Here is a 12,087-nt window from a genome sequence, read left to right as displayed (position 1 = left end):
GAGCTGCTATTCCGGATCGCGGGTGCGTATTTGGGAGACAATCGGACATGTTTGGGCACAAAATCCCAGAGGATGGGGCGATTTGGGATACGTCTTGGGAGGCGAGTGAGGGAAGAACAATGGGGGGCTGAATATAAAGCTCTGTGCTTACACAGTAGGGAAGAGGCTTATGGGGTACGCGTTATCCGCAGATTAGGGAGTCCCACACACCCCTTATTCCCTGCGCTGCTCTTAGGTACTCGCTGTGACAAGTGTGGTGTGCGATGTCTATTGATATGGTGACGGCAGGACATCGTACTCATGGGGAGATTTCCTGCAATTGGCTTTGCATTTTATTAACATATCGGAACCTGTTATTATGTTTTTTACTCACAGGTATTTTGAAAGAACTGAAAGATTACATCAAGAAGTGCAGTAAATGCCAGGAGAAGGTTGACCGCTCGCGAGGTCCCTCTAATGATGCCACTGAAATGCTGGAGGAGTTTGGGATCACAGTGCATTTAGACAGCAGCCACACAGATGACGAACTCAGCAACTCCACATCTGGAGCAAATGCCGACCCGAAATCTTCAAAAAAGAAGCCAGTGGCGAAGCATGAGCTGGTTCTTGTACGTACCTTCCTAATTCTGCTGTACAGTTTTGGTGGTCTGTGCTATGTTTGTTTAGTTTTTTTTTTTACATTTTTGAAGTAATTTATAGAGGTTTTTGGGACTTTGATACTGATTAATATCAGACTCCCAGCACTTGCACCTATCAGGATGAGCTGCAGGACCAGGCACATCTGTTACACAGTGTACAGAGCTCTGTCTGGCTGGTAGACCAGGACATGACATTCACTGCAGCCCTTCAGCCTTGTAAGTCTGCTGATCATGGGGGTGCCAGATCTAAGACTCCCTAAGAAAGTCCTTTGAAATCCCCAAGTTCATACATGAAGTTAAAGTGGTAATCCAGCTCCCTCCCACATCGGTAGATAAGGGCACCTGTGATATCACATATACAAATTTCAGTTGACGTGACGTCTCCAGCCCTGCTCACCTTTTTCTGCTGGTTTAGCCCTTAAAGAACAATATGCAGACTTACCTATGTGTTCTACTATTTCTTCAGGTTGACAGTAAAGGCGTAGTGAAGCAATCTTCTCTTAAGCATGGCCAGGCAGTACTGGATCAGTTAAACCAGCAGAGGCTCGCTAACCAGTTCTGTGATGTGACCCTGCTCATAGAAGGAGAGGAATTCAAGGCCCATAAGTCAGTTCTGGCTGCCAGCAGCGAATACTTCAGAGAACTCTTTATTGAAAAAGGAGCTGTCTCTAGTCATGAAGCCTTTGTGGATCTTTCAGGTAAATTAGTGAAATTTCTATTTAGTTTTCGCAAAACTTGTCTGCAGCAATACTTGTTGTGCCATTCCTCTGTTAGGCCTCTTTCACTCTTTCACACGTCCTGGTATTTCCGATACTGGAGATATCCGTGTCTGTGTGTGTAATATTTGTGGCACATTCGCGGCACATGTGTGGCAAACATGTGCCGCATCAGTACCACACAGATGGCCTCCAGGGAAGAAGCGCTACAGTAAGCGCTGTTCCCCGATGGCAGGTGCTGAAGACGGCTCTTATCATTCTCCCCTGCTCTGCCGGTGATCGACGCGAGCATAGGAGAATGATGAGTTATATTAAAGTCAGAACTTGCTCCCATTGGCAGAACTTACTCCCATTATCCGACACTTGCTGCCGCTAATAATTGACAGCAGGAGTGGATGATCGGGGTATTCCTCACACACTTCCTCCGATATAACAAAATAAATGAATGAAAAACCCGGCGTAGGTTTCCCCTATTTTCTTTAACTAACCAGGCAAAACTCACAGCTGGGGAATGCAGCCCTCAGCTGTCAGCTTCAGCAAGGTTGGTTATCAAGAATAGAGGGGTCCCCACAGTGTATTTTTAATGTTTTAAAAAAGAATAAAAAAATAAAAACAGCTTGGGGTTCCCCCCATTTTTGAGAACCAGCCTTGCTAGTGCTCACAGCTGGAGGCTGATATTTTCAGGCTGGTAAGGAGCCATTGCTATACCCCCTCCCCCCCCCCAGCCTAAAAACAGCAGCCCACAGCTGCCCAGAGAAGGTACATCTTTTAGATGTGCCAATTCTGGCGCTTTGCCCGGCTCTTCCCACTGGGCCTGTAGCAGTGGCAAGTGGGGTTCATATTTGTGAGGTTGCGGTCACTCTTATATTGTCAGGTGACATCAAACCCACGGCTTAGTAATGGAGAGGTGTCTATAAGACACCTCTCCATTACTAATCCTATAGTTATATGGTCAATAAAGACAGAGCGAGAATAAAGTCCTTTAATTGAAAAAAATGACAGACTCCTTTTATTAATCTTAATTAAACCATACTTACGACCTCGCCTAATTCCATTGAAGCCCTCGATCTCCTGTAATATAAGTAAAATAAAAAAACAACAATATACTATACCTGTCCGTCATTCTGTCCCATGCCGTAATCCATGTCTTGGTGCTAAATAGTTTTCAACCTGGACGTTGCCAAGATGCGACCGTTCAGGCTGAGCACCACTGGTGAATGAGCTGTGGCGAGCGCAGCATCATTAACCAGCAGTGACATCATCGAGGTTCCCAGACGGGCTGAATTGCGGTGACCTCATCACTGACTTTTTCCCACGGTCTTGAGGTCACCACAGTTCAGCCTAGCTGGGAACCTCGATGACATCACTGAGGCTGCGTTCACAGCAGTTCAGTCACCAGTGGTTCTCAGCCTGGACGGTCGCATCTTGGCACCGTCCAGATTGAAAACTATTTAGACCTCAGACATGGATTACGGCGTGGGACAGAACGACCGACAGGTATGGTATATTGTTGTTTTTTATTTTTCTTGTATTACAGGAGATCGGGGGCTTCGATGGAATTAGGCGAGGTCTTAAGTATGGTTTAATTGAGATTATTAAAGGAGTCTGTGTCTTTTTCAATTAAAGGACTTTATTTTGGCTCTGTCTTTATTTACAATATAACTATAGGATTAATAATGGTTAGGCTTCTTATAGACACCTCTCCATTACTAAGCCGTGGGCTTAATGTCACCTGACAATATAAAAGTGACATCAACCCCACAAATATGAACCCCACTTGCCATCGCTACAGGGCAAGTGGGAAGAGCTGGGCAAAGCGCCAGAACTGGCACATCTGATAGATGTGCCTTTTCTGGGCAGCTGCGGATTGCTGTTTTTAGGCTGGGGGGAAAGGGGCTATATCATTGGCCCCTTACCAGCCAGAGAATACCAGCCTCCAGCTGTGAACTTTAGCAAGGCTGGTTGTCAAAAATGGGGGGGGGACCCCACGCCGTTCTTTAAAATTTATTTAACCCCTTAATCCCATTGGACGTACTATCCCGTCAAGGTGACCTGGGACTTAATTCCCAGTGATGGGATTGTACGTCCAGCGCGATCAGCTGCGCTCACGGGGGGAGCGCGGCCAGGTGTCAGCGGACTATCGCAGCTGACATCCGGCACTATGTGCCAGGAGCGGTCACGGACCGCTCCTGGCACATTAACCACCGGAACACTGCGATCAAACATGATCGCAGTGTTCCGGCAGTATAGGGAAGAATCGCGCAGGGAGGGGGCTCCCTTCGAGCTTCCGAGACCCTCGGAGGAACGCAATGTGATCGCGTTCCTCCGAGGGTCTCCTACATTCTTCTTCTCCCTGCAGGCCCCGGATCCGAAATGGCCGCGGGGCTGCATCCGGGTCCAGCAGGGAGGTGGCTTACCAGCGCCTGCTCAGAGCAGGCGCCGGGAAGCCTCCAGGAGTGCACGTCAGATTGCTGATCTGACACAGTGCACAGCAAAGTAAAAAAGTTTAAAAAAAAATAAAAATATTTACATGTGTTAAAAAAAAAAAAAAATATATATATATATATATATATATATATATATATATATATATATATATTTGTTCCAATAAATACATTCCTTTATCTAAATAAAAAAAAAACAATAAAAGTACACATTTAGTATTGCCGCGTCTGTAACGACCCGACCTATAAAACTGTCCCACTAGTTACCCCTTCAGTGAACCCCGTAAAAAAAGAGGCAAAAAACGCTTTATTATCATACCGCCGAACAAAAAGTGGAATAGCACGCGAACAAAAAGATGGATATAAATAAACATGGTACCGCTGAAAACGTCATCTTGTCCCGCAAAAAATGAGCTGTCATGCAGCATCATCAGCGAAAAAATAAAAAAGTTATAGTCCTCAGAATAAAGCGATGCAAAAATAATTATTTTTCCTATAAAATAGTTTTTATCATATAAAAGCGCCAAAAATAAAAAAAATGATATAAATGAGGTATCGCTGTAATCGTACTGACCCGAAGAATAAAACTGCTTTATCAATTTTACCAAACGCGGAACGGTATAAACGCCTCCCCCAAAAGAAATTCGTGAATAGCTGGTTTTTGGTAATTCTGCCTCACAAAAATCGGAATAAAAAGCGATCAAAAAATGTCACGAGCCCGAAAATGTTACCAATAAAAACGTCAACTCGTCCCGCAAAAAAACAAGACCTCACATGACTTTGTGGACTCAAATATGGAAAAATTATAGCTTTCAAAATGTGGTAAAGCAAAAAATATTTTTTGCAATAAAAAGCGTCTTTCAGTGTGTGACAGCTGCCAATCATAAAAATCCGCTAAATAACCCGCTATAAAAGTAAATCAAACCCCCCTTAATCCCCCCCTTAGTTAGGGAGAAGTTAAAAAATTAAAAAAATGTATTTATTTCCATTTTCCCATTAGGGCTAGAGTTTGGATTACATTTACGGTTGGGATTAGGGGTGTATCAGGGTTAGAGGTGTGGCTAGGGTTAATGTTGGGATTAGGGTTAGGGGTGTGCTTGGATTAGGGTTTCAGTTAGAATTGGGGGGTTTCCACTGTTTAGGCACATCAGGGGCTCTCCAAACGCGACATGGCGTCCGATCTCAATTCCAGCCAATTCTGCATTGAAAAAGTAAAACAGTGCTCCTTCCCTTCCGAGCTCTCCCGTGCGCCCAAACAGAGGTTTATCTCAACATATTGGAGTATCAACGTACTCGGGACACATTGGAAAACAACTTCTGGGGTCCTAATTCTCTTGTTAACCATGGGGAAAATAAAAATTTGGGGGGCTAAAAAAACATTTTTTAGGAAAAAAATTATTTTTTATTTTCACGGCTCTGCGTTCTAAATTTTAGTGAAATACTTGGGGTTCAAAGTTCTCACAACACATCTAGATAAGTTCCTTGGGGGGTCTAGTTTCCAATATGGGGTCACTTGTGGGGGTTTTCTACTGTTTCGGTACATTAGGGGCTCTGCAAACGCAATGTGACATCTGCAGACCATTCCATCTAAGCCTGCATTCCAAATGGCACTCCTTCCCTTCCGAGCCCTCCCATGCGCCCAAACAGTGGTTCCCCCCCACATATGGGGTATCAGCGTACTCAGGACAAATTGGACAACAACTTTTGGGGTCCAATTTCTCCTGTTAACCTTGGGAAAATACAAAACTGGGGGCTTAAATATAATTTTTGTGAGGGGGAAAAATAATTTTTTTTTTATTTTCACGGCTCTGCGTCATAAACTGTAGTGAAACACTTGGGGGTTTAAAGCTCTCACAACACATCTAGATAAGATCATTAGGGGGTCTACTTTCCAAAATGGTGTCACTGGGGGGGGGGGGGGGGGGGGTTCAATGTTTAGTCATATCAGGGGCTCTCCAAAAGCAACATGGCGTCCCATCTCAATTCCAGCCAATTTTGCATTGAAAAGTCAAATGGCACTCCTTCCCTTCCGAGCTCTGCCATGAGCCCAAACAGTGGTTTACCCCCACATATGGGGTATTGGGGTGCTCAGGACAAATTGTACAACAACTTCTGGGGTCCATTTTCTCCTGTTGCCCATGGAAAAATAAAACAAATTGGAGCTGAAGTAAATTTTTGATGAAAAAAAATTAAATGTTCATTTTTTTTTTTTTAAAACATTGCAAAAATTCCTGTGAAACACCTGAAGGGTTAATAAACTTCTTGAATGTGGTTTTGAGCACCTTGAGGGGTGCAGTTTTTAGAATGGTGTCACACTTGGGTATTTTAGACCATAAAAGGGGATCACCCAAGGCAATGGATTAAATATGAAAATTACAAATTTTATTAGAATAACACTCATGGACATAGGAAACAACCACATGGAGCACACAATTAAAAGCATTTAAAATTGGTCACACATAGGACCTAGAAACATGAACAAATGGCCCATAATAGAACCCTCCTCCTAGATGCGATCCCTCCCCAAACGCACTGTAATGGCTAATAATAATATATAGTACAGTGAAAGATGTCTGCATGAACAGCACTATTGGAATATAGGGTAAAGCAACACAACCTAAGGAGTATAGTTGTGACCATGATATATAATGCACCAGTCTGTGAATACCTCACACCAGCAGGATTACCTATGTAACACAAATAAGCAGATATGCAAAAAAAAAAACAAAAAAAAACAAAACCCTTTTTGCAATAACGTAAGACATAGACAAAAGCTTAATAAAGCATACACAGTGAATCAGATTGACCCCAAACCACACATATGGCATGTAGGTCTACTCCATTAAGGTATAGAGTTGTATATAATGCAGAGTTAGTTGTGTAGCGCTTCCACTGGTCTAGTCTAACGTGGTATATAACCTGTGCCATTAAATTGCAAAAGCTCCCATAGTAAGGGAAATAAAAGATCTGCTGAGGAGTGAGGACTCCGATCACCAATAACAAAAAACCAGTATGCAAACCCAGGAGCTGTTCAAGCTCTGTACATAGCCAAGGGGGGTATCAACAGGAGGAGCAGAGACCCTACGCGTGTCGCCACACCCGACACGCGTAGGGTCTCTGCTCCTCCTGTTGATACCCCCCTTGGCTATGTACAGAGCTTGAACAGCTCCTGGGTTTGCATACTGGTTTTTTGTTATTGGTGATCGGAGTCCTCACTCCTCAGCAGATCTTTTATTTCCCTTACTATGGGAGCTTTTGCAATTTAATGGCACAGGTTATATACCACGTTAGACTAGACCAGTGGAAGCGCTACACAACTAACTCTGCATTATATACAACTCTATACCTTAATGGAGTAGACCTACATGCCATATGTGTGGTTTGGGGTCAATCTGATTCACTGTGTATGCTTTATTAAGCTTTTGTCTATGTCTTACGTTATTGCAAAAAGGGTTTTTTTTTTTTTTTGCATATCTGCTTATTTGTGTTACATAGGTAATCCTGCTGGTGTGAGGTATTCACAGACTGGTGCATTATATATCATGGGCACAACTATACTCCTTAGGTTGTGTTGCTTTACCCTATATTCCAATTGTGCTGTTCATGCAGACATCTTACACTGTACTATATATTATTATTAGCCATTACAGTGCGTTTCGGGAGGGATCACATCTAGGAGGAGGGTTCTATTATGGGCCATTTGTTCATGTTTCTAGGTCCTATGTGTGACCAATTTTAAATGCTTTTAATTGTGTGCTCCATGTGGTTGTTTCCTATGTCCATGAGTGTTATTCTAATAAAATTTGTAATTTTCATATTTAATCCATTGCCTTGGGTGATCCCCTTTTATGGTCTATTTCTTGTGTTGTTTTTTCATGGCTTAGTATAGCATAGACCAGGTTGGATCCCCGTTTCCTATGTGGTGCCCCCGCTCTAGTTATTAGGTTACACTTGGGTATTTTCTATCATATAGACCCCTCAAAATGACTTCAAATGTGATGTGGTCCCTAAAAAAAAAAAATAGTGTTGTAAAAATGAGAAATTGCTGGTCAAATTTTAACCCTTATAACTCCCTACCAAAAAATAATTGTTTCCAAAATTGTGCTGATGTAAAGTAGACATGTGGGAAATGTTACTTATTAAGTATTTTGTGTGACATATCTCTGTGATTTAAGGGCAGAAAAATTCAAATTTGAAAAATTGGGAAATTTTCAAAATTTTCACCAAATTTCCATTTTTTTCACAAATAAAAGTAGGTAATATCAAAGAAATTTTTACCACCATCATGAAGTACAATACGTCTCGAGAAAAGAATGTCAGAATCACTGGGATCTGTTGAGGCGTTCCAGAGTTATAACCTCATAAAGGGACAGTGGTCAGAATTGTAAAAATTGGCTCGGTCATTAACATGCAAACCACCCTTGGGGGTAAAGGGGTTAAATTAACAAAACAGCGTGGGGACACCTCTATTCTTGATAACCAACCTTGCTGACAGCTGAGGGTTGCCCCCAGCTGTGAGTTTTGCCTGGTTGGTTGAAGAAAATGGGGGGGAACCCACGGCGGGTTTTTCATTCATTTTATTTTGTTATATCGCAGGAGGTGTGGGATGAATTCCCCTATCCTCTGCTCCTGCTGTCACTGTTATTAGCGGCAACAAGTGTCGGATGATGAGTAAGCGCCCCAAAAGCCCCCACCTGCTGTCATTGTTCTTATTTTAATATAACTCCCTGTCTCTAACATCATGTCCTCCCTCTATCTGAAACTAAACCTGTCAAAAACTGAACTCCTCGTGTTCTCTCCCTCTACTAACCTACCTTTGCCTGACATTGCCATCTCCGTGTGCGGTTCCACCATTACTCCAAAGCAACATGCCCGCTGCCTTGGGGTCATCCTTGATTCTGACCTTTCATTCACCCCCTACATCCGATCACTGGCTCGCTCTTCTTACCTGCATCTCAAAAACATTTCTAGAATTCGCCCTTTTCTTACTTTCGACTCTGCAAAAACTCTGACTGTTTCACTTATTCATTCTCGTCTGGACTATTGTAACTCTCTACTAATCGGTCTCCCTCTTGCAAAACTCTCCCCGCTCCAATCTGTCCTGAATGCTGCAGCCAGGATCATATTCCTCACCAACCGTTACACCGATGCCTCTACCCTGTGCCAGTCATTACACTGGCTACCCATCCACTCCAGAATCCAGTACAAAACTACTACCCTCATCCACAAAGCACTCCATGGCTCAGCACCACCCTACATCTCCTCCCTGGTATCAGTCTACCACCCTACCCGTGCCCTCCGCTCCGCTAATGACCTCAGGTTAGCATCCTCAATAATCAGAACCTCCCACTCCCGTCTCCAAGACTTTACACGTGCTGCGCCGATTCTTTGGAATGCACTACCTAGGTTAATACGATTAATCCCCAATCCCCACAGTTTTAAGCGTGCCCTAAAAACTCATTTGTTCAGACTGGCCTACCGCCTCAATGCATTAACCTAACGATCCCTGTGTGGCCTATTTATAATAAAAAAAAAAAAAAAAAAAAGGTTCCTCGCATCATGTTCTCATACACTTTATGCAGTATTAGCCCTCTGTGTCTGTACTGCTACATACTTAGGCAGGTAACTGGTTCATGCAGCTTTACATGAACACCCGAGCCTTACACTATAGCTGGTCCGAATAACTAAAGCAATTGTTACCATCCACCTCTCGTGTCTCGCCTTTTCCCCATAGTTTGTAAGCTTGCGAGCAGGGCCCTCATTCCTCCTGGTATCTGTTTTGAACTGTGATTTCTGTTATGCTGTAATGTCTATTGTCTGTACAAGTCCTCTCTATAATTTGTAAAGCGCTGCGGAATATGTTGGCGCTATATATAAATAAAATTATTATAACTCTCATCATTCTCCTCTGCTCGCGCTGATCACCGGCAGAACAGGGGAGGATGATGAGAGCGCTTCCTCCCCGTTGCCGATGCGTGTCACACGGATGACATGAATTTTGTATTCTTAGTGTGCAGGGCATTTTTTATAAATAAATTTTGCAGGCCCCCGTCTAACATAGCAACCTATCGGCATCCCATGAGCATGGCCTGTGGGGCCAATGGGCATCCAAATTGCCGCATTACCCTGATTGCATGACGTGAATGCCGCTGTCAGATATTGGTAGTGACATTTAAGCGGCTTAACAGCAGTGATCAGTGCAAGCTTCAGTTGCTGCTGTTAGTGGCAGATGCTGGCTGTACAGCACAGCTTGCACTCATCGTCCTTGGAGCAGGTTCAGCTCCTGAGCCCTTTCCTTACACCCGCACCAGCCATGCACCATACTTAACATATTATTTATTATTATTATACATTTTTATAGCGCCATATCACTGTGACCTCATGATGGTTTTGTTTGTTTTTTTCATTTGCTTAATTTCTAGGATTTTTCAAGGCCAGCTTCCTGCCACTGCTAGAATTTGCTTACACCTCTGAATTGTGCTTTGATTTCTGCAGCATGGCTGAGTTGGTAATGCTCGCTCGCCATCTCTACATGCACGAAGTGTTAGAAATATGTGAATCTGTGCATAAACAGATGGAAGAAAAGCAGCTCACCTTGTATCAGAAAGGAGGTGTTCACACTGTAGCTTTAGATACGAACGTGGAGGTCATCAAAGTGGGAGAGGCAGGGAATGTAAGCACGCCAAAATTATCTATAATGAAAGAGGTGGAAAGTGGGCAACAGATATTGACCGTGTGGAACGTGAAGTGTCCGGGTACGCAGGATATAATAGCAAGTGCAGCTTCACAGCCAAATTCCATTTCAACAACTCTATCTGTAGACGCCGTAGAACTGACAAATGGCGCCGATATACCGGTTGATTCCGTTGACACCCAGGTCGGCTCTATTGACGGCACAACAGCAATTTACATCTCAAATTCTGCTTCGGATGTGCAGCCGGACGTCCTTCTTCCTACAATTATTGATGTGATATCACTTGCACCTCAGCAAACCATAGAAAATGTTCAGGATATTATGTCTGAAATGCAAGTTAGTTCTGAGTCCTTGGAAAGCCAGCCATCTTTCACCAACGTGCAAGGATCTGAAGCACAGGAGATGCCCAGCCAGGGTGCTGTAGAAGAGCAGGTAGATCTAGCTAGAAATACCCAGCACTCTGAAGTAACACATCCTCTCGATGCCCAAGGATCGCCTTGTATGGATGTAGATGTTAATGAGGAGAAAGAACTCGAATCAAAGGCTATCGAGAGCTTAAAGAGAAAGCGTGGTAAGACGTCCAAGTCTATAGATTCTCCCGCTGACATAGAAAGCGCCCCAACCATCCCGGATGATGCCGACGAAGCATCTAGTGAAGGAGCTGCTGTTGACAGACCTTGCTCTTCCAAAGTGGATAGTCAGTCTTCTGGTACGGATACCACCGCCCCTGAAAGTCCAGGATCTTCCGAAATGGATCCATATAAAAGCAAGTTACGAGAACGCTCTGTTGGAGAAGGTGAATACGTACAACTACACAGAGGCAAAGACAAGAAGAACTGTAATAGAAAGTCCATCCCCAAGTCTGCTGTTCAACAGGTACAGATTTGATTAAGCGCTTTTTTTTTTTTTAAACTAGTTAATTGCATTTCCAGTGTCTGTGTAGAATACGTTGATCATATTGTGAGCACTTCTTGGTTTGATGTAAGTAGATATATTTTATATACTGCTCTGTGCAATTTGTCGTTATATGAATGTTTGGAAATTGCATCCTGCTATTGGCACTAAAAAGTTGTGCAACACTTTCTTTTTTTTTTTAAATTTTTACATCTGTTTTTTTTTTTTTTTTTTTTATATTGCGTTATTACAAAAACATTTAATATCTGCCTATATAGGCAGGAGTTCAATATAAGATCTGCAAATAAACTCTAGTGTGGGTGTCGTGCCTTCCTTAGGAGCTTGTCAGAACGTCCAACCTTTGATATCAGCCACTCTATTACATTGCATTCTTAATCTCTCCTGCACCTACCATGTAGTTGTATTGTAAAAACTTCCCTTTCCAGAATTTGGGCTTATAGAGCAGATGGGAGACACCAAGCCAGAAATACTGGGGACACTTGTACTTGCAATTCTGCACGAGCATACAGTAGCATGTAAAAGTCAAAATTACTAATGTCCCCAGTTAAGCCAGTGAAGATGAAATGATCTCTAAAAGGTCTGAAGTTATAGATGACACATTTCCTTTGTATTTTAAGGAATATATATACCGTATATACTCCATTATAAGCCGAGATTTTCTGCCCATTTTTTTTTTTTTT

The 12,087-nt window shown here is 43.0% G+C and overlaps 1 protein-coding gene across 2 annotated transcripts in view; it reads left to right on the top strand.

The window, feature by feature from the left end:
• Positions 1-12,087, top strand: part of ZBTB11 (zinc finger and BTB domain containing 11) — a 52,299-nt gene that overhangs the window by 1,006 nt on the left and 39,206 nt on the right. Inside the window, exons 1-4 of one of the 2 annotated variants that reach the window (XM_069757733.1) lie at positions 1-22; positions 376-608; positions 1,105-1,336; positions 10,221-11,368. The exon at positions 1-22 is cut by the window's left edge and continues 70 nt beyond it. In XM_069757733.1, coding sequence (XP_069613834.1) covers positions 471-608; positions 1,105-1,336; positions 10,221-11,368 — 1,518 coding nt within the window. In that variant the 5' untranslated portion in view covers positions 1-22; positions 376-470. The remainder of the gene's footprint in view (positions 23-375; positions 609-1,104; positions 1,337-10,220; positions 11,369-12,087) is intronic. The other variant, XM_069757732.1, reaches the window with a different exon arrangement.

Source organism: Ranitomeya imitator, chromosome 3 (genome assembly GCF_032444005.1).
Source record: "Ranitomeya imitator isolate aRanImi1 chromosome 3, aRanImi1.pri, whole genome shotgun sequence".
Classification (NCBI taxonomy): Eukaryota; Metazoa; Chordata; class Amphibia; order Anura; family Dendrobatidae; genus Ranitomeya; species Ranitomeya imitator.
The sequence above is the reverse complement of the archived record's forward strand: the minus strand, read 5'-3'. Positions and strand labels throughout refer to the sequence as shown.